The sequence below is a fragment of the Pleurodeles waltl genome, chromosome 10, assembly GCF_031143425.1.
Source record: "Pleurodeles waltl isolate 20211129_DDA chromosome 10, aPleWal1.hap1.20221129, whole genome shotgun sequence".
NCBI classification, from domain to species: Eukaryota; Metazoa; Chordata; class Amphibia; order Caudata; family Salamandridae; genus Pleurodeles; species Pleurodeles waltl.
Genome location: NC_090449.1, coordinates 117234326 through 117260993, shown reverse-complemented (window position 1 = coordinate 117260993; position 26668 = coordinate 117234326). Strand labels below are relative to the sequence as shown.

The window sequence follows — 26668 nt, the reverse complement described above, 5'->3', positions numbered from 1 at the left end:
AGGTTCCATCACAAAAATGTGGGAAAAATGTGTAATTCCCTCAAAGTTGGAGGTTTGCAGGGCATTGTGGGTAAGAAAATGGTGCGAGCGCATGTGAAGCGCACCACCCTGGAATCACCCAGATGTTTCGTTTTCAGATGTGTTTAGGTCTTGTGGATTTTTCTACATGGCAGCGTCCCAAAGTCCAAAAAGTGCAGCCCTCACCATTCCAAGTGGGACGATTTTGAGAGTTAGCCAAGCTCTCATGGCCCAAATGTAAAACCAAAACCCAAAATAATCAAATGTCCTCTTGCTTGCTGTGAGATAAGAAGTTTTAGTGTGTTTACTGTTACCCCCTTACAGTTGGGGTGGGGGCATAACCAGGCCCATACTGGTTGTTAGCCACCACCCCACTATTTTATATATATATTTTTTAATTCCCTGGCATCTAGTATGCTTCCCCCCCCCCCCCCCCCCCCTCCCACCAGGGAGTGGATCCGGGGTAATTGCCCCATCTGCCCACTGGTGGGCAGAACAACTTTGGCCCCATTTATTTTGGGTGGGGGTATGGCCATACCCCGCACCCTCTTATTTTGGGAAAAAAAATCTTCTCTGGTGGGCTGTCTGCCCCCCTTGGGGGCATATGGGCCTTCCAAAAAATAGGCCGATCTGCCCCTAGGGGGGCAGATATGGCCAACAGTAATGTTCTTCCCACCCCCCCGGGGAGTGACCCTTGCCCCCCAAACAAAACATACACATACACCAATCCCTGGTGCCAAGGGGGGCAGAAATGGCCTAAAAATAAATTCCCCCCATGGGGAGCGGCTTTTGCCCAAGGGGCCGCTCCCCTTATTCAATTACACCAAAAAAAAAACAATTCTCTAGTATCTAGTGGCATTTCTGCTGCCCAATCGCATCGCAATCGGGCAGCAGAAATGCTGAGAGAGACATGAAAGAAGAGGAAAGGCCTTTCTGCTCCTTTCATGCCTCTCCGCCCCCTCCACGTGATCAGAGGAGAAATGCATTTGCATTTCTCCTCCGATCCGTGCTGGAAGCTGAGGCAGTCTCTGATGAGGTCAGCGTGCAATCGTGAGCTGACGTTATCAGATGCCTAGGGTGTGTTTAAGGGAAGCGATTCCCCTTCCATCCCTGCCCAGGGTAGGGGGTGCCAGGCCCCCGGGGGGAGCGCTAATGCTTCCCCCATGGGCCCTGTCTGGACGTAACTGTTAAGTCCTGGGTACCCGAGCGGTGCTGCCCAGGACGTAACCGTTCCATCCAGGGCACCCGGGGTGTTAAAGGGGGGGGTGTCGAATGCAGTCATTTTTTAAAGTTTTTTTTTTAGGAAGATGCTTTATATTTTGTAATACAACTTTTAAAAAATAATAGTGAAAATAAAGACTGGAGTGCAGAGGGACAAATAAAAATTGTGATGGTCACATGAGGCCATTAAAAGGGGGCCCTGCATTCACTTCTGCCTCAGTAACACATTGGACGGTGACGGCTTAAAGCCCCAGCTGTGACTTTGTCTCAGTCCTCTGGTGTTTGTAAAATCCATGGAGGATAAAGCCCCAGTCAGGCGAGCCACATTGATGAAGGTGTCTTTGGAAGCTTCTTGTTTAATTTTAGTTTGTCATTTCCCCTCGCACACTACCTGTTGCTTCCTCCCTCCTGCTCCACCAACCCACCTCTGTTGCGACTCCATGATTCTTTATTCATTTATTTAGGAGAGTGTGGCAGCAATTTCCAACAACTGCTCAACCATCTAAAAAGCGCTCCGCACTGCCTGGAATGCCATTTCCTTTTTTCACCAATCCATCTTGGATTGCCAAATTTAAAACAATTGCCAGCCACGGAATTTCGTGGGCACGCTTTTCCACTGTGATGCTTGTATTTTATGCCACCCAGAAACATTTGCTAGGACGCATGCCCGCTCCCCTCATTCCCTGGGTTTTTGACACCCCTTTATCTCAAAATAACTCAGTGGTTTAAGCATTTGCATCCTTGACCTGGGAGCCCCCTGCGAAACAGAGGTTCGGACCCCAGATCAGTGTGTGGGGCTTCCACCCATTCACCTCCTCCACCTTCTCACTTTGCACAGTTGCGCAGTGGGTTAGACGCCCTTTGCGGAAGTTGGAACCTGGGGTCCGCTAAGATTTTCATCCCTCCCATGTGGATGAAATGGCCCGGTACCAACCACGACTGTTTTCCTAGTACATATCCCTTCATGTTATCCGTTCAGACAGCACTGCAGCCCAGAATAGTGCACCTGGATGGCACCCCTACAATACTTTGAGGGTATTGTAGCACCCAGACGCACCCTCTGTAGCTGCAGATTTTGCAGCATGGTACGGCAGTGTCTCTTGCCATGAAGTGCGCATCTTTGATGTCACAGGTACCAGTCTGAGCAAGAAGACATCAGCACCATACAGTGCAACAGCAAAGATGTGCATGGTACGAGCAACAGACGCAGGGTAGGCACTTACTCAATTAGATTAATTCGGTTGGCAAAAAGATGCTCACTAACCATCCCCCCACCAGTCCATGATTAAATGGAATCCCCACTTCAATAGATTCAATGTACAGCATATTAAACGTATATTTACTTTTAACCTTCTTAAGTGTGGTGACCTGTCAGAATATTGTGGTAAACCTGCTCACTATGTGTTACGACCTGCAACACTGGTTAAGCAACACATACATTAGTAGAGAGTCAGCTACCACGTGTACCAATCAGATTATGAGCCATCTTCACACCCACTCAAGCAGATCTGTGAGATTAGACTTCCTTTTCATACATGCTCTTGTTCAGCGGTTCCCAACAGTAGCACTCAAGTTGTCTGTTTCAGGAGGATAAAGGCAGAGTGTCCCTGCAGGATTAAAACAAACGTGACCTGCAGCTCGCAGAGAGATCACAGCAGCAGGCATTTAGCACAAGGGACTCTCTAAAAAATGCAATATGGCCTATTGGTTAAAATGCTTTATATATTCATAGTTTAAACCGTGTATGTACATATATGTATTTTATACATATATAAATGTTGTGTGCAATATGGTCAATTGGTTCAGATGCTTCCTGTACCTAAGAATACATATGTTGCCATACACACACATATATACAGACACAGACGCATTAAATGCTTGGTTTTCTGCAGCACTTGTGAAGCCAGATATTGCTATTTCCTACCACGCTAAATAACACTTCATACAGTTAGTTGATGGAAGTCATTTAATAATGTCTAAAAGGGTGAAAAGCTGAGTCCCACTAGATTTCTTCCTCCGACCTAAAGGTTACAAAGGAATGCATTATATAGGAACTCATTCAATAGACCCCAAAAAGATGAAATGCTCTGACAGCATCACCAAATGTCTATATGTCTCTGACCTGATGGTTACAGAGGAACACCTACAGAGGGTGTCGTAGCTATTTTACCTGCCAGTATTTTAGAACCATAGCGGAGCATGCATTGTGAACGTCATTGTACTGCTGAATCAAAATGTTAAAAGTTCCAACTGAGCAGTGACCGTGTGTGTGATACTGCGCTATCTGCTTTTCTATGGTTGATCGAGAGAAGCTATAATTTATTTTATGTTTTTCCGAAGGGGGTTTGAGGGTTACAAACTGCTTCACTCCCTATGTGACTGCCCCAGACTGCTGGTCAAATATAGTCCGGTTATGCATATTTATTCCTAGACTAACCACAAATCATCATTCATATATTTAAAAAAAAATCCTCCTTTCAACCTTTGTCCCAACTCTCCTCTCTGATTCATCTCAAGCTTTTCTGACTTCTGTAAACCCCCCAGACATCCTTCTCAAACATTGCCCTCCTTTTTAGCCATGCCACCCAGTTAACAGGCACACATGACCACTACTTGCAAAAACAACTTATTACTTCCCCTTTCAAATCCATTGCTATCATTCTATTCCTACTGCAAACACACAACAAATCAAGAGCACAAACCTAACACCACTAATGCACAAAGAAAAAAAACGTACTAATCTACTATTAACTCTAATCTTGGGTTCCGGAGTAGCATGCTATTCACAACAAAGTGCTTCAACTCGTCATCAGGGGTAGTAAGCACTATATAGATACAATTTACAATACATTATCAAGCTTTCATTTCTGTGGGATGAAAGGCAGCCCTCGGTCTTATTTATGATTTCACATTTTACAACTGCTTTGCTGGTTCCTGAAAGGCAATGTGACTTAAGTTCATTTAATGCCACATAGCAACAATCCACATAAATACACTCCACATTATGCCCATAATTCCAAGCAGCATAATTTCACTCAAGGCCACACAGTTCCATGCAACACAATTCTACTCCACACACCACATCGTTCAGCAACACGCTACATCATTCAACTCAACAACACATTTACATAACACACCACATAGATCCAATCCACACCACAGAATACCATATCATGCCACAAAATTCAACACAACACATATTTAAACTCCACAACATACCACTACAAGACAAATACCATTCCACATAATTAAATTCTATGACACACAGTCCCACTCCACATAATACCAGTACGCTCAAAACCACATAATTACTGTCCACGTAACTCCGCTGCACACCATGCCGCATAATACCACTACACTCATCCACTGCAGACTACACAATTCCCCGCCACACAATTCCACAACTAACAATTCCAATCCAACTCACATAATTCCAATCCACTCCACACCACATACATCCACTCCACAAAACATGGGTAAAAGACTTCGCAATTTACGACGCCAATAGATCTAACTCTTGCAAATGTAAGACCGATTGGCATTGCCAATGTTTGAATTGTGTAACTCACTGTGAAAACTACCAGAGACACAGACAGCAAGGAGATGAACAACTTAAAAAAAACAAAGTTATGTCCTACTACTTCTGTATCCTTGTGGGTGGGGGTGTGTGCCCCACTAGCACTTTACTACCTACATCACATTTTCAATTGTACTGCATGGTTCCTGGGCATGGGAGCACATAGGGTGCTCAGGTTCAGCGATTAGCCTGGTTCTTGTGAAACATCTGAGCAGAGAAAGGTGCACTGGGTTATTATATTTTTGAACTCCAATGGCATACCCCTAATGTGCCAAGATTGAACAGCTGGTGTGCGATAGGATTGTTCCCTTTTGATCTTTTTGATTTAATTAAGTCTTGAATTAATTCCTGTTTATGTGTTTTGGGAAGGCGACTGTGGGTGGAAGGGATGGGTGCACCTCCCTTAGTTGAGCTCCCTCTGATGGTGGAGGACGGGCACAAAAAGCTAAGAGCAACACAATTGGGTTCACGTATACTTTTTCCGGTGGATCATAGACGGTGGATCATATTTTCAAATTGCCTTAATTCAATGATTTAAGTAACCATAGCGAAGGAACCAGTTAAATGCATTTTTAAACTAAACAATCTTGTCCGGTAGCTGCATTGTGGCACTGTGGGATATGCTGCCTTAAAAGACATATTCAAGAACTAGTCTTATTTATTTTCTTAGGGTGAACGCTGGGAAAGGGCTAATGTAAGATCCAGAACTTTATTTTAGGAGCAGCTACATAGATTAAGAATTAATTTTTCTTCTTATGTAGAGTGCAATAAGAGGCTCTAACCGGTACCTCTGGGGTTTCCTCCTCAGCAGTTCCCTGTATCCCTGGAGCTGGAGTGGGACTTCCTCCCCCAGCTTGCACAGGAAAGGAGGAGGGGCCAATAGAGAGCTCCGATGCTTTGAAAAGTGACAGAGCAGTCCCGCAGCGCAGGTTCCTCATCAGCAATTTCTCTTGGCTGTTCCCCAATCTTTGACACTGCAGTCTCCTTGGAGCTGGGGTGGGGCTTCATCCCCCACCTTGCACAGGAATGAAGGAGATGCCAACAGAGAGTAATGCTGGGCTGAAAATTGATGCAGTCCCACAGTGTGGAACGCGCCTGGGTGAAGTCCGGAACAAGACGGGCCTATCTTAGCCAGGAACAGGCAGGGCTGGGCCATACCCTTAACATTTGCTGACCCTGCGCTGCTCCAGTCTTAACTGATCATCGTTCCTGCTCGATTATCTCGAGATACGGGCTCTTGGGGTAACGCATCTTTTTAAAATGGGTAACGGGAAGGCAAAAGGGGCCCCCCAAAAGGTACCTAAGATGGCCAAACTTTCAGCACCCAATGCTGTAAAACGGTGTGGTCAGTGGCATTGACAGTTTGAATGAAGAGGTATAGATTTGCTCAGTGGCAGGTCCTCATCTAAACTTAGTGAGGCCGTTTAAAGTTCTCAACATACTTAAAAAGAAAAATCTCTGGTCCCAACTGCCATCAGGAAATCTTTGACTGTTCCAACTACCCCCACAATTAACACTGATGCAGCCAGAGAAGGTGCGGGAGCTGGGGTCTGTCCGTCTGACCCAATGCTACTATGCAATCCAATAACTAATGATCAGGGTGGGAATTTACTGAGCATTGCCCTAGTGACAAAGTTTGTATTCCGACCTGTTCAGTCCACTAGTGCAACTAAATAATGAGGATGGAGTTGAATATATGCATTATCCTGTTGCACAGGGGGACACAAGGAAGGCTAGGGGCAACAAACTATGAATCAACTGCACCTGTCAAGGTGAATTAATTCAGCTCAAAGAAGTTATCGATAAACTTGTCAAGTAAGTCTCTAAGATGAGAGTGATTAAAGGATCACTCGCAGATAAAATTGATAACATACACCTTCCTGGTAGAAGAAAAAAAGGAATCTGGGACCATGAAGACAGGAGGGGGGACATATTGTCTGGGGATATAGAACCAGTTGGGAACACACATTACATCAGCCAGCTTTAGGGGATAGACTTAGTAACAGTCAAGACACTTCCACCCATACGACAAGCACACGTGGCTTTAGCAATAGGGGTTCTTCATCTAGTGCCCCTATCTTATGCTCCTGCCACTCCCTGTACTAAACTCCCTGGTAGGGGACTTGTATGCAGGGAACATAGATCTACAATCTAGTCATAAGATGAGCAGCATCAGTGATCCTTCAGGTGGAAATGCAGTGTAGGCAGGGGCATACTCGACACATGTAAAAAGCTCAATGTTCAGGTCTTACAGCCCATCAAGCAGAAAGGAGTAACAAAATATATATAATAAACAGACCCAAGATTTTACCTATGGCAAGTGAAGCTAGTGAGATGCTAACTTAGTCACCCACTGGATTAGGCAGGGTCGACACTGCCATTCAATTATAAGATCAGACACTGTAGCAGCACAACAGTGTTATTACAATGATGAATATGACTATATTTTCCTTGAACTAGTCAATAGCGCACTTGGAACACGACTAGTGAACCTAGATCAACGTACCCTATCCCCGTTCGGTCTTAAGATCCCGTTAAAGCTTAACCCACCAGTTGGGGGCAGACATTCACTAAACATGGAGTAAAAGGTCCTTTCACAAACAAGCTCCCTATTGGGTTGCAAAATCTCCTTGATCCGTTTTTATTTGCTGTGGGAAATTTAGCCAAGAGATTATCAAAGCCTAAACTGAATATATGACTTTCAACCCACATTTGTCTTTTAGAGTGGCAAGATCAAGCTGGGGTAAACTTGTTTGGACCAAGTCAAGCAATTTGATTGTCTGGGAGTAAGGTTCACAAATACACTTTCATGGACTCCTCAGATCTCAAAGAGCCAGTTAACACTCCAACATGTAAGCTCTGCCATTACCAAGAAGGTGAAACCTCTACTTATAGGCCAGTTTCACCTACTGTTAACATTTATAAAGAAAGGTATTGGTACAGTGGTACATGGTGCTGAGATATGGAACATGGATAATGTTGTGGCTATTGAACAAACAGAGAATACTTTCATGAGAACTGTTACTCCCAGAATGCGCCACTAATCCCGGTCCGCCTGGATCTTGGCTTTAAAATATATAATGCATGTGACTGCTTTTGGACCCTTAGCTTATTGGATTAGAATTTGGACCAGTAACTCTCCACTCCCTCTGAGACAATCATTTCTTGAAGTTATTGCACTTGACACTAGAGGTAGTATACCTATGCTCAGATATGTCAAAAAGTGGTTAATTAGACTTGGGATGAGTGAATTACGATTCAACCCTAAATGTATCCAAAATAATACTTGAATGTGCCTCAAAAAGACATACTGGAGCTTTAGTAATGGATCATTGTTGAATAATAGCTCTGCTGTGGTGCTACCGGTAAGGTTCTTTGATTTTTAAAAGACCATTTCAATTTTTAAAGCACATTGAACCCCTGCAGGCTTAAACACTACCATAATGTCCCTCATGTATGGTTAGCCTTTAAACAGTGGAACAGTTTTTATTCTTTTGTCTTAGTTATAGGGTTGTTAGGAGGACTTGGCTAATTAAAATTTGCCATATTGTAGCCACAAGACACTGGGTGGATAGTCTTTGCATTGTCTCTGTACCTTTTATATGCTTGGCAGGTGTGTCGAAAAACAGCAAATAGAAGGTAAAGGTTTGAAATTGACCACATATTATAAATGCACTATATTGTACTTTCTGTTTGCTATGGATGCATTTATGCTTATAGGAATTTGCGAACCATAGAGGGAAACTACCTAATGTAGTTATAAGTACCTTATTGTCATTGTCAACCTTTCAGATTTTTTTAAAAATATCTATAGGCTATCAGTGTTGAATACTGAGTGATGTCAATTAATTTGGATGCATTAGCTCCTCAGGTAATACTGCATTCTGATAGCACCTTACAGTCTTCGACTTTAGATGGATGCTAAAATATGCACAGGCACCTGAAGTAGTTGAGCATATGAGAGTACGTTATAGCTCTTGGTTCTGATGGGTTGCATTTTTAACTTTTTCAGGGGAACTAAAAATGCAAATATAGTAATTGACGGGTCCCAGAAGGTTGTGTAAGGCAGTGCTAAAGTGCTGCTAAATCTATTGTTTATGTGGATTTTTAAGGATTGTTTTATCTGTATTTATATTTGTGCTTTTATGTTTTTTTTATGAGCCGAATAAAGACACTACTAATACTACTACCTTGCTCTCATGTAATTTAATAGGTTTAGCCGCTGGGCACCTGCAATGATCCAGATGCTAACTCAGTAGAGAACAACACAGTCCAGAGTGTCTGGCAGATGTTAAGACATCTAGGTCAAACCACAGTAGGCCTTAAACATTTGATGTGACCTACCTGATTTAGGAGTGGATTGTGCAGGATCTTGATATTTTTTTCTTTTCTTACAGTGCCCGCGTACTGGAAAAGGCTCAACACCAACTCCAGGAGGACCTTCTGAAAATCCAGAACCAATACTTCGAGGAGAAGAAAAGGCGGGAGCAGCAGGAAGCTCTAGTTCGACGCCTTCAGAAACGGGTCTTGCTGCTGAGCAAGGTATGTCTTTTTTTTTTCTTTTTATCAATACAACTTTATTGACTTTTATAAAATTTAAACTAGTACTGACTAATCAATGTCTTGAGCCAATGAACGGTAAGGCAGGTTCAAATTAAATTTAAACACCTATAAAGTCGAGTAAGAAAAATATGTATGTTTTTGCAAAGTGGGAGGTGCACATACGCAAGAAAGGAATTGGTGAACTAAATGTGACTTGAAAAAAACCTGACTCAAAATGGAGTATCTCTTAAACCGAGAAGACTGTCTGTGAAGCATCTTCAGTCCTGAAGCAAGAAGCCCATGTTAGCTTTGGTGAGACATCTGGGACATCCATCTAATTTCTGGTTCGACCGATTCCTGATTCCTGCACTTGCTCAAGAAAAGCAATAATGCAGTGACTTTGGGAACAACTTTGTGAGTTGGTGTTTTAAGGAGGGGCTGCTCTCTTTTTAGACGTTAAATTGTATTGTTCACCTGTAAGATGTTAAGAGTTCTGTCTCGTTCAGCCTGGAGCTTCTCAAAGGTTATCTTGTTTTGATTAACTTTCTTTAAAAAGGTTGAGGGGGATGTATGTGAGAAATATCATTTGAACAGCAAACAGCAGTATAAAATATTTACAATGTATTCGAGAGATCGGTAGTCCTGGGATTGACTAGTTAAAAAATATTGGCGTTTTACTTACGCATGCATATCTTTGCTATACTTTCATAGTTATTGTTTGAAAAAGTTGGCATTTTTCAGTTGCTCTACCCATGGACTTATTTGAGATCTTGACTTCTGTCCATCCCCATTATCAAGATCTGGTTACATTATAATGAGAGGCCTAGAAACCTTAGCGCTGCAATGGGTTCTGGGCCCAGGAGTGCGTGCCATATTTCCCATGTGCACACCTGCCTCACTCCTTGTTTTTCAATGATACAGTTCCATCAGTTCCAAACTCTCGTCGTTCGGCCTCGATTAGGACTTCCTTGCACTCTTTTTGGCTGAATCAGTGCAAACACCTTCTTAGCTTAGTATCTTCCACTATGGTCCTCCTTACTAGTAGCTCAGAATGGAGGTACTGGCCCAACAGGAGCCACAAGAGATGCGGAATTATTTGTTGCACCAGGTGCCCCTAAATTATTAATGTTGCATGCATTGCCTGAGGCAGATCCTCGAGCTCATGCCCGGAGGACATAGTCCCAGAAAAAAGAAAAAACGGCATTACAGGTTCACATGTGGGAAATTGTGCAGAAACACAGAACTCCACTTGATATTCTCAATTGGATAGTACTATGTGGGATCTACATTTGATCCCCTGGTAATACTTGGACCCAGTATTACTGATACTCCTGGTGTCAGTAGCTCCAGGTTCGGTATTACCATCTCTTTAATTCAGGCCACTCCTATTGAGGGCCTGTATCGTATTTCCCCTTTTTTTCCACTTCTTTCGTGTGCCAGTCTATATCGACAAGCTTGGTTTAGAGTCTGGGCCCAGTTGAGTTGGTTTCTTCTGGCTGAACAGTATGAGGGATGAATGTATTTCAACAACAAAACAACCTCGAGTTCACCATACTCTTACTTCTCCAGTAGATGCTGAAAACGGAAATGACAGCCTTGCGCGATTTCAGTTACCCACATAATCAAGCCTTTAGGTTATCATTCCCGGATGTCATACCCTGTTCTATTTTCTGCTTCCAGGAATAATCATCCTACGTTCTTTTCCATTCATTAACAAAAAAAACCCACCCCAAGTCAGGATGCAAAGTGCGTTGTTTGAGGTTAGAATGTGTCTTGTACTAGTAGCCGGTTTTAATCTTAATGGCTACAAATTAAGTGCTCAACTACTGCACCTGCCAGTGTGGAGACCTTCTATGGCCCATCTGGGATTTGGAAATAAATAATCTGAGGCCTTTTAAACGTAAGATGGATCCTATTCCATAAAAGGTCCAGAGATTAGCAAAGTCCAGTGACCCTAACATGTAAGGAGCCGAATAATGACCTTTCTGGATGGTGTCCTTAACGACACATGGTCAGTAATGCCACCTTAGTGCTGGGTGGACATAGTTACGCTGCAGTGCCCTCCTGCTCCTGCCTCATCCCCCTCCCCCACTCGCGTCCCCCTCTCTATCTCTCCTATCTAACCCGTTCACTATCTACCTCCCTCACTCCTCCTATCTACCTATCTCTCTATCTCTCTATCCCACTATCTAACTCCCTCACTCTCCACCTCCTCCTATCTTCCTCTCTCTCTATCTATTTCCCTATCTATTGATTTCCCTATCTATTTTCTCTATCTATTTCTCTATCTCTCCCCCCTCCCTAACCCCCTCTATTACCTATCTTCCTATCCTCTCACTCTACCTCTCACCCTCACCCACCTCTACAACCCCCCCCTATCTTCTCAACCCTACTCCTATCTTTCTCCCTTATCTCCTAAACCTCCTAACACTCACCCCCCTCCACCCTTAAACCCCCCTCCCCCAGCTCTTCTCACTCTACCTGTCCCCCCCTCCCTCGCGCTTTCCCGCCGCGACCTCCTGCACGCCCCCGCCCCCAGCTCCCCTTCGCCCCCACCTGACCCCCCCCCCCTCCTACCTCATATGGCGGCCGCTGCGCGACAGTGGTAGAGACCCTTGACCCAAGGGTAGGTCGCTCCCCCTGCCGCTGCAGCTCCTCCAGGTTCCTGAGTTCCTGAGACCCACCTCACAGTAAGTACCCCCCCCCTCCCAGCCCCTCGCTCTGCCCCGCGCTACTCACCCTCTCTCCTGCTCCTGCTTCTTTTCTTCTTTTCTTCTTCTCTGTTCTTCTGTTCTTCCTCCTCGCTCCTCGTCTGTAATCTTCTTCTGTACTCTTCTTTCCCCCGTCTTCACTCTTCTTCTCTTCTTCCTCATCTTCTTCTGTGGTCTTCTGCCCTCTGTTCTTCGTTTTTCTGTATCTTCTTCTGTGTTCTTCTGTGTTCTTCTATGTTCTTCTGTGTTCTTCCGGTCTTCCTTTCTTCTCTCCTTCCGGTCTTCTGATCTTCCTTTCTTCTCTCCTTCCGGTCTTCTGTTCTTCTGTTCTTCTGTTCTTCTTGTCTTCTGTTCTTCTGTTCTTCTGTTCTTCTGTTCTTCTGTTCTTCTTGTCTTCGGCTCTTCTGCCTCCTCCGTCCTCTGCTCCCCGCGCCTGCCCTCCTGCTCCTGCCTCATCCCCCTCCCCCACTCGCATCCCCCTCTCTATCTCTCCTATCTAACCCGTTTACTTTCTACCTCCCTCACTCCTCCTATCTACCTATCTCTCTATCTCTCTATCCCACTATCTAACTCCTTCACTCTCCACCTCCTCCTATCTTCCTATCTCTCTATCTATTTCCCTATCTATTGATTTCCCTATCTATTTTCTCTATCTATTTCTCTATCTCTCCCCCCCTCCCTCACCCCTTCTATTACCTATCTTCCTATCCTCTCACTCTACCTCTCACCCTCACCCACCTCTACAACCCCCCCTCCCCTATCTTCTCAACCCTACTCCTATCTTTCTCCCTTATCTCCTAAACCTCCTAACACTCACCCCCTCCACCCTTAAACCCCCCTCCCCCAGCTCTTCTCACTCTACCTGTCCCCCCCTCGCGCTTTCCCGCCGCGACCTCCTGCACGCCCCCGCCCCCCAGCTCCCATTCGCCCCCACCTAACCACTCCCCCCCTCCTACCTCATATGGCGGCCGCTGCGCGATCGCGCGCAGCGGGCGCGCCGCGCCAGAGGCAAGCCCGTCTGCACCCGTCTGCGCCTGGCCCGCGCCCAGCGCCACGACCCCTGGTCCCCAGCTCTCCCAAGCCCCACTGATCCGCTACGACCCCACCACCCTCCACGCCCTCAACCCAGGACGCTCCAACACCTGCTTCCAAGCTCACCCCAAACGCACCCATGGACCCTTCGCCTGCAACTCCTGCAAATGCACCTTCCACCACGCAACAACCACGACCACAAGCCCACGCGCCATCAACCACCTCAAGTGCATCCTAGTCAACGCTCGCTCCGTCCACAAACACGCCATTGAACTCTGGGACCTCCTGGACTCCATAGCACCGGACGTCGCCTTCATCACGGAGACCTGGATGAACGCCTCCTCGGCCCCTGACATCGCCACTGCCATCCCCGAAGGCTACAAGATCTCCAGAAAAGACCGCACCAACCAGGTAGGAGGAGGTATCGCCATCGTCTTCAAAGACTCCATCAGCGTCACCACCTCCACCGAAGACACCCCTCTCGCCGCTGAACACCTGCATTTTCAGATTCGCACCGATCCGAGGACCACCCTCAGAGGATCCCTCGTCTACCGTCCTCCCGGGCCACGCGCCCCTTTCAGCGACGCCATCGCCGACTTCATCTCCCCGCACGCCCTCGCCTCGCCGGACTACATCCTCCTAGGTGACCTCAACTTCCATCTGGAACAAAACAACGACCCCAACACCACCACCCTGCTCGCCAACCTCGGCCTCAACCAACTGGTGAACGCCGCCACCCACATCGCCGGACACACGCTTGACCCCATCTTCTCCGCCAGCAAACACGTCTTCTTCAGCCACGCCTCCGCCCTACACTGGACCGACCACAGCTGAGTCCACTTCACATTCCGACGCGAGACCCGCCACCTCCGCACCCAACCCATCCCTCGTCGACAGTGGAACAAGATCCCCGAAGAGCAACTCTTCTCCGCACTCGCCGCCAACCAACCCACCCTCACCACCGACCCCAACGACGCAGCCCTCAACCTCACAAACTGGATCTCCAACTGCGCAGACATCCTTGCTCCCCTCAAACGCACGCATCGACAGACCAACACCAAAAAACCTCTCTGGTTCTCTGACACCCTCAAAGAATCAAAGAAAACTTGTCGCGCCCTTGAGAAAGCCTGGCGCAAGGACCGCACCGCTGACAACATGACCGCCCTCAAGAACGCTACCCGCGAACACCACCACCTGATCCGCGCTGCCAAAAGGAACTTTTTCACCGACAGACTGGACAAAAACAGACAAGACAGCAGAGAACTCTTCAGCATCGTCAAGGAGTTCTCCAACCCCAGCGCCAACGCCAACGCCGTCACGCCCTCACAGGATCTGTGCGAATCCCCCGCCACTTTCTTCCATCGCAAGATTAGCGACCTCCACGACAGCTTCGGACACCAGACCCAACCATACACCACCGAACCGGCATCCACGGCCATCACCCTCAACAACTGGTCCCACATCAACACGGAAGAAACCAAATCCATCATGAACTCTATCCACTCCGGCGCCCCTTCGGACCCCTGCCCGCACTTCATCTTTAACAAAGCCGACGACATCATTGCCCCGCACCTCCAGACCATCATCAACTCTTCTTTTTCTTCTGCTACCTTCCCCGAATGCTGGAAACACGCCGAAGTCAACGCCCTACTAAAGAAACCTACGGCTGACCCGAGCGACCTAAAAAACTTCTGCCCCATTTCTCTTCTGCCTTTCCCAGCCAAAGTAATAGAGAAGACCGTCAACAAACAGCTGACCACCTTCCTGGAAGACAACAACCTGCTCGACCACTCACAAACCGGATTCCGAACCAACCACAGCACTGAAACCGCCCTCATCTCAGTCACTGACAACATCAGAACCCTGATGGACAACGGTGAAACAGTCGCCCTCATTCTGCTCGACCTCTCGGCTGCCTTTGACACCGTCTGTCACCGCACCCTAATCACCCGCCTCCGCTCCACCGGGATCCAAGGCCAGGCCCTGGACTGGATCGCCTCCTTCCTCTCAAACCGTTCCCAAAGAGTTTACCTCCCTCCGTTTCGCTCAGAACCCACCGAGATCATCTGCGGCGTACCCCAAGGCTCATCACTCAGCCCGACACTCTTCAATGTCTACATGAGCCCCCTCGCCAACATCGTACGCAAGCACGACATCATCATCATCACCTCCTACGCCGACGACACCCAACTTATACTCTCCCTCACCAAGGACCCCGCCAGCGCCAAGACCAACCTACAAGAGGGTATGAAGGACGTCGCAGATTGGATGAGGCTCAGCCGCCTAAAGCTGAACTCTGAAAAAACGGAAGTCCTCATCCTCAGCAACACCCCGTCCGCCTGGGACGACTCCTGGTGGCCCACGGCCCTCGGCACCGCACCGACCCCCACAGACCACGCCCGCAACCTCGGCTTCATCTTGGACCCTCTTCTCACCATGACCAAGCAAGTCAACGCCGTGTCCTCCGCCTGCTTCCTCACCCTCCGCATGCTCCGCAAGATCTTCCGCTGGATCCCCGCCGACACCAGAAAAACCGTGACCCACGCCCTCGTCACGAGCCGCCTGGACTACGGCAACACCCTCTACGCCGGGACCACAGCCAAACTCCAAAATCGCCTGCAACGCATTCAAAACGCCTCGGCCCGCCTCATCCTCGACATACCCCGCAGCAGCCACATCTCCGCACACCTGAGACACCTGCATTGGCTCCCTGTCAGCAAAAGGATCACCTTCCGACTTCTCACCCACGCACACAAAGCCCTCTACGACAAGGGACCGGAATACCTCAACAGACGCCTCAGCTTCTACTTCCCCACCCGCCTCCTCCGGCCTCGCACTCGCTGCTGTCCCTCGCATCCGCCGCTCCACAGCGGGTGGGAGATCTTTCTCCTTCCTGGCGGCCAAGACATGGAACTACCTCCCCACCAGCCTCAGGACCACCCAGGACCACTCTGCTTTCCGGAGACTCCTAAAGACCTGGCTGTTCGAACAGCGATAACCCCCCCACTTTTTCCCCTAGCGCCTTGGAACCCGCACGGGTGAGTAGCGCGCTTTATAAATGTTAATGATTTGATTTGATTTGAGTGCTAGGCAACCGCTGATGGATATTTGGCCACCTTTAGGGTGCTTAGAATGACTTAACCCTAATCACGTCTTGAGGAGGGATCCAATTTTACTGGCCTTATTCAACTATGCAGACCTTTATTTTCACAGTTAAATCAAACCTATTTCTCTCTCAGTTATAAATATTGTAATGAGTCAGTTCGTCAATATATGATTTTCTTTAGAGTTTTATTTTCATTTTATTTAGTTGGAAGACAACTGTTGATAACCCACATCCCTTCACTTTTAGTTTCCTGTATCAAACATATTTGAGCATTTGCAAGGTGATTGCTCCTGTGTGCCTGCTATTTGTGCCCCAAACTCGAACAATAAATGCTTTGTGTGTCTATAGAGCTTAGTTATGGCACCCAGCGTCCCTGTTCACCAGTGCCTCCATTTTAATTTGAGGGACAAGTTGTTTATTGGGTTATTTTCAAATTTGATGTTGGATTCGTGACTTTCTACACTTGGCTCCTTCCCAACATTTTTCAACCTGGTGGATGGCCGTGGTAGGCAATAATTTAGTCTAGCATTACAAGCAGTGCTTAATTTGTAAGTAAAAATGTTCTGGTGCTCAAAGCCCTCCTCTTAAACACGCCTCTGCTGCAATTACATGTGGGAACACGGAATACCGAAGCCATTGCGGGCCTTTTCAATACATTTCAAGCCACTCCCTGCCCCTTCAGCTTTCTTTTGCAGCTTTCTGCTTTCTCCCTTTGAGACGCTTTTTCGTTTTTCTCTTCCTCTGTCTTTCCTATATGTGTCTTTTGCTCGCATTAAATACTTGAGAAGAAGATTAAGTGCCGGCCCACAAAAATAAGTGCCGGTGCTCAGCTCCGGATACAACAAGCACAAATTAAGCATTGATTACAAGTCTCAAATCAACAGTGGCAAGGTATTTGAGAAAATCAATTAATTGAGTAATTTAAGATGTTTGGTGCCCTTACTCCTAAAATATAGATATTGTTTAAAGATATGATTTTGGGTAAGTCTAGCTGCTTGTTGCATTTTTTCTTAGTTATTACAAGGTGTTATATGTACTCTTTTGCTGTTCTTGCGACTGTTCATTGCACCATCTTTTGAAGAAAAAAAAGGTATTACTCCCAAGATCTCAAGATTGTATGGGACTCGTCTTTACTGTCGTAGACTAGAGAAATTGAGGAGGGGTTCAGTGAATTCTTGAAAGCGCATTTACTTAGGATTCACATCAAGGGCCGCTCGCCTCTGCTTCGTCTTCACACTGCTGGAGAACATCTCATTTCAACTACATTAATGAGAAAAGGGCTTAATAAAATCACTTTGGTTCCTTTACATTATTATTATTACCATCTTTGGTGGCTGAGGCATGAGGTGAAGCAAATATAATTTCGCCTAAAATAATATATTTGTAAAAATAGTTTTACGTCTGAAGCTTATAACCCAGCGTGAAGGTTAATTATCTAATCAGTGGTTTTAGAAATAATAATCAGCTGTTCGCTTCTTGGTTGAGCAGAAGACAGAAAAGAGACGGGGTTTCCATCTGCCCTCTTCTCTGCCTCTGGTTAATCCAGTGTGTCTCGTTGGAATGAGAATACCATGGTATGAAAACCTGCAGGAGGAGGGTGGCACGGTTGTCTCGCTCTATTCTGCGCAGCGTGCCACGCTAAGGCAGTTCTGCACTGTTCTCTCCTCGTCAAGGAGCTGCATTGTTCTTGGTGGCTTGCTCAACAGTAGTACATCGTTTAGGCAGATCTTTAGAGTCTGGTGTCCTCAGAAGCATCTTTGGAATGGATCATTTGTTGTTCCCTAACTTGCAGGCGTGCATCCAGATATTCATTGTCCCACTGGTGCTTGGAAAGCTCTGTCTCACTGTGATCATTTTTTGAATCTTACTTACTTCAGTGGTATCTGAATGTGTTTTGTAGTGGATGCTGTGATTGCTTCTTATGAAGCTCAGAGGATGGATAAAGATGCTGACCAACAAGGTGAAAGCCCAAGATATCACGTCCTGTCAGGCTCCTGAGACACATGAATCCTAAGACACATCCATGTTTGTCTTCAATATATCAAAAGACTTGAACTATCCCAGAAGGTCTGTATTTTTTGGTAAAGAAGTCGTACGCAGGATGACGTCAAGATAGGAGAAGTCTGGCAACAGGTGAGGTGTAGGTTAGATGCTAAGATGCCGGCTGTTCTACGACCATTCGTAGGAAGCTTAACCAGCTTTTTTTTTTTTTTAATGCTATAGGACAACTTAAACTTTAAACTTCGAAACTGAAAAGCAGCGTGTGAAGTCCTCCGTTTCCCAGAGTCATCTTAACCCAGCAACACAAGAGCCTTCTGGATGCGCGCTAGGGCCATAGGTTGAGTCAGGCCTTTTACTTCTCTGCCTTCCCTTTGCACCCGTATTTAAAAGTGTAAGCTTTTCAGATAGCTTTGTAGCACAGGAAACGTACGCAGCAATGAAGTGCCCTACAAGTCATGTATGAGCATAACCATCAGTTCGATGGCATCTGTCGCTGTAGATACGCATGTTCTGCAATAGCTCGCCATCTGGTGTTGGGCCGGAGTGTTACAAGTTGTTTTTCTTCGAAGAAGTCTTTCGAGTCACGGGACCGAGTGACTCCTCCTTTTGTCTCCATTGCGCATGGGCGTCGACTCCATCTTCGATTGTTTTTTTTCCGCCATCGGGTTCGGACGTGTTCCTGTCGCTCCGAGTTTCGGAACAGAAAATTAGCTAATTTCGGAAGATTTTCGTCGGTATTGTTGCGTTCGGGATCGGCGTACTTACATTCAACACCGCATCGAAGATCGAAGAGCTCCGGTGCCCTTCGGGGTAGTTTTTCGATCCTCCGTCGGGGCCTGGTCGGCCCGACCGCGTGCTGAAGAACGCCGATGGAACGGACCCCGTTTCGTTTCTGCCCCAAATGCCACAATAAATACCCCTACACAGACCAACACTTGGTCTGCAACCTGTGCCTGTCACCTGAGCACAGCGAAGACACCTGCGAGGCCTGTCGTGCGTTCCGGTCCCGAAAAACACTCCGAGACCGTCGAGCCAGAAGACTTCAGATGGCGTCCGCACCGACAGCCCAACGGGAGTTCGAGGAACAGGAAGAGGAAGGTACCTTCTCGATCCAAGACTCAGACTCCGAAGGATTCGACGATACACAAACCGTGAGTAAGACGTCGAAAACCACACAGAGAAACATTTACAAGGCCCAGGGGACGCCACTGCCACCAGGCCATGGCTCGACCCATAAATTCGGTGACCGACCGTCGGCACCGAAAAAGGCCCAAACAGTGCCGAGATCGTCCGACTCCGGTCGAGACACCGGCACGCAGCCTTCTCGGGACCGAGAAAGTGCTGGAGACAAGCCTCGACACCGAGATGCCGGTGTGGACACGGCTCGACGCCGAGACAGCGGCACCGAAACAGATCGACGCCGAGAGGTTTCGGCCCCGAAAAGGAAAAAAGTCACCTCGGAGCCGAAAAAACACGCAGACAAAGTTTCGATGCCGAAACAAACTGCAAGCGACCCAGCTTCAGGCTCTTATACAGAAGAGCACTCGCTAACCTCCCAAATGCAGAAGCATAGGTTTGAGGAAGAGCTACAAGCAACTGATGTGGACCATACGCAAAAGCGTATCTTCATTCAGCAGGGGACAGGAAAAATAAGCACCCTTCCCCCCATTAGGAGAAAGAGGAGGTTGGAGTTCCAGACGGAACAAACACCACAACCAAAAGTGGTGAAAAGAGTTACACCACCACCCTCTCCTCCGCCCGTGATTGACGTTTCACCAGCACAAACTCCATCACACTCCCCAGCTCACACCACCATGAGCCAGGGTGACCAAGATCAGGACGCATGGGACCTATACGACGCCCCAGTGTCAGATAACAGCCCGGAGGCATACCCTACAAAGCCATCTCCACCAGAAGACAGCACCGCGTACTCTCAGGTGGTGGCTAGAGCAGCACAATATCACAATGTAAGCCTCCACTCAGAACAGGTCGAGGATGATTTCTTGTTCAACACACTCTCCTCCACCCACAGCTCATACCAAAGCCTGCCTATGCTCCCTGGTATGCTCCGGCACGCAAAAGACATATTTAAGGAGCCGGTCAAAAGTAGGGCAATCACACCAAGGGTGGAAAAAAAGTATAAGCCGCCTCCTACGGACCCGGTTTTCATCACTACACAGCTGCCACCAGACTCTGTTGTTGTAGGAGCAGCTAGGAAAAGGGCCAACTCCCACACATCTGGAGATGCACCACCCCCAGATAAAGAAAGGCGCAAGTTCGATGCAGCTGGTAAGAGAGTCGCAGCACAAGCTGCAAACCAGTGGCGCATCGCGAACTCCCAGGCACTACTTGCGCGCTATGACAGAGCCCACTGGGACGAGATGCAACATCTCATTGAACATCTGCCCAAGGACTTACAAAATAGGGCAAAGCAAGTGGTCGAGGAAGGACAGACCATTTCCAACAACCAGATCCGCTCCTCCATGGACGCTGCAGATACAGCTGCACGGACAATTAATACATCTGTAACTATCAGAAGGCATGCATGGCTCCGAACGTCTGGATTTAAACCAGAGATTCAACAAGCAGTTCTCAATATGCCTTTTAATGAAAAAGAACTGTTCGGTCCAGAAGTGGACACAGCGATTGAGAAACTCAAAAAAGATACGGACACTGCCAAAGCCATGGGCGCACTCTACTCCCCGCAGAGCAGAGGGAATTACAGCACATTCCGTAAAACGCCCTTTCGAGGGGGGTTTCGAGGTCAAAGCACACAAGCCAGCACCTCACAAGCCACACCGTCCAGTTACCAGGGACAGTATAGAGGAGGTTTTCGGGGACAATATAGAGGAGGGCAATTCCCTAGAAATAGAGGAAGATTTCAAAGCCCCAAAGCCCCTACTACTAAACAGTGACTCACAGGTCACTCACACCCTCCACACAACACCAGTGGGGGGAAGAATAGGTCATTATTACAAAGCATGGGAGGAAATCACTACAGACACTTGGGTTCTAGCAATTATCCAACATGGTTATTGCATAGAATTTCTACAATTCCCTCCAAACATACCACCAAAAGCACAAAATTTAACAACACACCATTCCAATCTCCTGGAGATAGAAGTGCAGGCACTATTGCAAAAGAATGCAGTCGAATTAGTGCCAAACACACAAATAAACACAAGAGTTTACTCACTGTACTTTCTGATACCAAAGAAGGACAAAACACTGAGACCAATCCTAGACCTCAGAGTAGTGAACACTTTCATCAAATCAGACCACTTCCACATGGTCACACTACAAGAAGTATTGCCATTGCTAAAACTGCACGACTACATGGCAACTTTAGACCTCAAGGATGCTTATTTCCATATACCAATACACCCATCGCACAGGAAATACCTAAGGTTTGTATTCAAAGGAATACATTACCAATTCAAGGTACTGCCTTTCGGATTAACAACCGCACCAAGAGTCTTTACCAAATGTCTAGCGGTAGTCGCAGCACACATAAGAAGGCAGCAGATACATGTGTTCCCATATCTAGACGACTGGCTAATCAAGGCCCATTCGTTAATAGAGTGCTCAAATCACACAAATCATATCATACAAACCCTCTTCAAACTAGGGTTCACCGTCAATTTCACAAAATCCAAAATTCTGCCACGCAAGGTACAACAATACCTGGGAGCCATAATAGACACATCAAAAGGAGTAGCCACTCCAAGTCCACAAAGAATTCAAAATTTCAACACCATCATACAACGCATGTATCCAACACAAAAGATACAAGCAAAGATGGTATTACAACTCCTAGGCATGATGTCATCATGCATAGCCATTGTCCCAAACGCAAGACTGCACATGAGGCCCTTACAACAATGCCTAGCATCACAGTGGTCTCAAGCACAGGGTCACCTTCTAGATCTGGTGTTAATAGACCGCCAAACTTACCTCTCGCTTCTGTGGTGGAACAACATAAATTTAAACAAGGGGCGGCCTTTCCAAGACCCAGTGCCACAATACGTAATAACAACAGATGCTTCCATGACAGGGTGGGGAGCACACCTCGATCAACACAGCATACAAGGACAATGGAACGTACATCAAACAAAACTGCATATCAATCACCTAGAACTTCTAGCAGTTTTTCAAGCACTAAAAGCTTTCCAACCAATAATAGTTCACAAATACATTCTCGTCAAAACAGACAACATGACAACAATGTATTATCTAAACAAGCAGGGGGGGACGCACTCCACGCAGTTAAGCCTGCTAGCACAAAAAATTTGGCATTGGGCAATTCACAACCAAATTCGCCTAATTGCACAGTTTATACCAGGGATACAAAATCAACTCGCAGACAATCTCTTTCGAGATCACCAACAGGTCCACGAATGGGAAATTCACCCCCAAATTCTGAACACTTATTTCAAACTCTGGGGAACACCTCAGATAGACTTGTTTGCGACAAGGGAGAACGCAAAATGCCAAAACTTCGCATCCAGATACCCACACAAACAATCCCAAGGCAATGCCCTATGGATGAACTGGTCAGGGATATTTGCTTACGCTTTTCCTCCTCTCCCTCTCCTTCCTTACCTGGTAAACAAACTCAGTCAAAGCAAACTCAAACTCATATTGATAGCACCAACTTGGGCAAGGCAACCCTGGTACACAACGCTGCTAGACCTATCAGTGGTACCCTGCATCAAATTGCCCAACAGGCCAGATCTGTTGACACAGCACAACCAAAAGATCAGACACCCAGATCCAGCATCGCTGAATCTAGCAATCTGGCTCCTGAAATCCTAGAATTCGGGCACTTACAACTTACCCAAGAATGTATGGAAGTCATAAAACAAGCAAGAAGGCCATCCACCAGGCACTGCTATGCAAGTAAATGGAAGAGGTTTGTTTGCTACTGCCATATTAATCAAATACAACCATTACACACAACTCCAGAACATGTAGTGGGTTACTTGCTTCACTTACAAAAATCTAACCTAGCTTTCTCTTCCATTAAGATTCACCTTGCAGCAATATCTGCATACCTGCAAACTACCTATTCAACTTCCCTATATAAAATACCAGTCATTAAAGCATTCATGGAGGGCCTTAGGAGAATTATACCACCAAGAACACTACCTGTTCCTTCATGGAACCTAAATGTTGTCCTAACTAGACTTATGGGTCCACCTTTTGAACCCATGCACTCCTGCGACATACAGTTCCTAACCTGGAAGGTGGCATTTCTCATCGCCATTACTTCCCTAAGAAGAGTAAGCGAGATTCAGGCGTTTACTATACAGGAACCTTTTATACAACTACACAAAAATAAAGTCGTCCTAAGGACCAATCCTAAATTTTTGCCAAAGGTTATTTCACCGTTCCATCTAAATCAAACAGTGGAACTTCCAGTGTTCTTTCCACAGCCAGATACCGTAGCTGAAAGGGCACTACATACATTAGATGTCAAAAGAGCATTAATGTATTACATTGACAGAACAAAAAACATCAGAAAGACTAAACAACTCTTTATTGCATTTCAAAAACCTCACGCAGGAAACCCAATTTCAAAACAAGGTATAGCCAGATGGATAGTTAAATGCATCCAAATCTGCTACCTTAAAGCTAAACGACAGCTGCCCATTACACCAAGGGCACACTCAACCAGAAAGAAAGGTGCTACCATGGCCTTTCTAGGAAACATCCCAATGCAAGAAATATGTAAGGCAGCCACATGGTCTACGCCTCACACATTCACCAAGCACTACTGTGTAGACGTGTTATCCGCACAACAAGCCACAGTAGGTCAAGCCGTATTAAGGACATTATTTCAGACTACTTCCACTCCTACAGGCTGATCCACCGCTTTTGGGGAAATAACTGCTTACTAGTCTATGCAGAACATGCGTATCTACAGCGACAGATGCCATCGAACTGAAAATGTCACTTACCCAGTGTACATCTGTTCGTGGCATCAGTCGCAGTAGATTCGCATGTGCCCACCCGCCTCCCCGGGAGCCTGTAGCAGTTTGGAAGTTACCTTCAATTATTTATATATGTATCATCTCAACCTTAAATAGGTGCATACTTAGTCACTCCATTGCATGGGCACTATTACTACAATTCAACTCCTACCTCACCCTCTGCGGGGAAAAACAATCGAAGATGGAGTCGACGCCCATGCGCAATGGAGACAAAAGGAGGAGTCACTCGGTCCCGTGACTCGAAAGACTTCTTCGAAGAAAAACAACTTGTAACACTCCGGCCCAACACCAGATGGCGAGCTATTGCAGAACATGCGAATCTACTGCGACTGATGCCACGAACAGATGTACACTGGGTAAGTGACATTTTCATTTCTTGGCGAATTGGGCAGCGGCATATAACTACGTTTTCAACCTTCCCTGCAAACGGTCCATATCATGTCATGCAGCAATATCTACTGTGTGAAGTACATGCCAACCTCAAGAGGTAACCTGAGAAGCTGCATCCAGGCAAACGCAGTGTCGAGTTCTGTCTTGTGCTTCCACAAGTAACTATGTTGTTCTCTGCAAATATCCCTTCGCAGTTGGGTGGGGGGGGGGGGGCGTTTTTAGAGTGGCATAGGTTTCAGCGTTTACATTGCAAATCACCATGACTTGTAGCTTATGGGACCCATCTGGGTATGCTGCGTAGTCGTGCCATCGCTCCCGACACCTGTCTAGCACTAGGGCTAGGGCACAAGCTCTTGGCCGTCTTCAGAATCCCTAACCATCGTTTCCAGTGGCTACACTTTCTGCATTCGCGGCCCACTCTGCTTCTGTTACAGGTCAGCAGTCCAGGCCTCGCTCATTCTTGGCTTGCAGACCTTGGGCGGCGCTGAGAGACCCTTCAGCAGTCACAGAACATCTTCTGTTGCAGTCTCACTGCCTGTGTTGAACTGGTTATGTAAGAACAGACATTTCCATTTCAGATGTGTTCTGCTCGGATTGGTTTGCTTTTGGGGGGAGGCTGGGTCGATGAATTATTTAAGTATTGATTCGCGTCAGTTGCTTGTTTATACCGATTGTCCCTTTTAGGTGTTTTTGAAACGATCAATACTAATCATGTAAGTGATTCGCTGCGGCCTCAAACAGCAGAGATGCATCAGCAATGCAACTTTGATGAAGTTGTTTATTCTGCGCAGCAGACGGCAGCGCTTGCGTTAGTTGATGGCTGAACGGTAAGTGTGGCCAGATTCACATTTGGCACGTTGGGACTTCTACACTTACCATGCCTTTATCCTACGATGCTGAAAGTGTCACTGTCAGCCAGTAGATGTCTCCTGGTGTTTCGGCTCCTCCTGCATCTCGTCTGTCACAGTTCCCACTGATCGAGTTACTATGTCACCGGGATGGTCAACGAGCCCACGTGTCTTCAGACTTGGACTAGAAACCAAAATCCGCCCCAGCAAAAAATATTGCGACCATCCGCACACTGCAGGAGGCAGTGACTAGATTGTGGCCTTGGGTTCATGGCTGGATCATGGCAGATCACGATGTTCTCAAAGCAGCGCCCTCGCCTTCAGCTCCCCAGGGAAAATGCTGGACCCACCAGCCCAGTCTGACATGTCGATCACCCTGGATCGTCTTTCAACAGGAATCTGTTTGGAAGGATCCCACGCAAAGGTCCTTTTTGACGTGGTACACTCATGACTGCACGCCCTTCCTAAAGTGACCGGTTTAGACTAGGGAACCTTTGTCTTTCCTTCGGGTGATGAGCGATTTATTATCAGTTTTGGGCTCCGAATTGAAAACGGGAGAATATCAATTGACCCTGCCCATGACTTGTGACTTACATGTGTTTTGCCACCGATGTTTTTTACTCCTAAACCTCTAGGCATGGCAGCAGTTTGACTTCCTAAACAGTTGAGTGTTCTTTGAAGTTTAAGGCATGAAGTGGTGCGAGTGCTTTCACTGTACAAAGTTACAGCTTCAGTAAACTTTTTGGGACAATGATATTAAAAAAAAGTAATGTTTTTTTCTGGTTACGGTCTCATCGTCTGTGTGATAGCATTTAAGATAGGGTGAAGGACATTAAAGCTTTTAGTGGGCCGTACTTCTGTCTTTCGGTTATTGTTCAGCAGTTTTAGAAGTTTCGATAGGAGGGAGCGCAGAAGGTCTCTTTACTCCATCCCTCTGATCTGATTATAATGCCTTTGTTCATAAAGATAATTGTCAAGACAATTGGGAACTTAGATTTTGCCTTTCAGGTGACCCTAGCAATTTGCGCCCACATTCCGTTAATGCGCATCTCACATTAGCAGTGATTTTTTTTTTTTCCCCCATATTGTATGTTTTTACTCAGCATCCCCTTTAACAAAGGATTGGGAGATGGTCGTGAGCCGTCCCGGCAGATTTTTCATCCATCTTAATTATGAGCCAGGAGAGAGCTTGTAGGCGAGGATCTGCTGCCTGCTTTCATTTCCATCAC

At 46.7% G+C, this 26668-nt stretch overlaps 1 protein-coding gene across 3 annotated transcripts in view; it reads left to right on the top strand.

Moving 5' to 3' along the window:
- MAD1L1 (mitotic arrest deficient 1 like 1) overlaps positions 1 to 26668 on the top strand; it is a 1860878-nt gene that overhangs the window by 592413 nt on the left and 1241797 nt on the right. For all 3 annotated transcript variants that reach the window (XM_069209930.1, XM_069209931.1, XM_069209929.1), the window contains one exon: positions 9214 to 9358. In XM_069209930.1, the coding sequence (XP_069066031.1) occupies positions 9214 to 9358 (145 nt within the window). The remainder of the gene's footprint in view (positions 1 to 9213; positions 9359 to 26668) is intronic.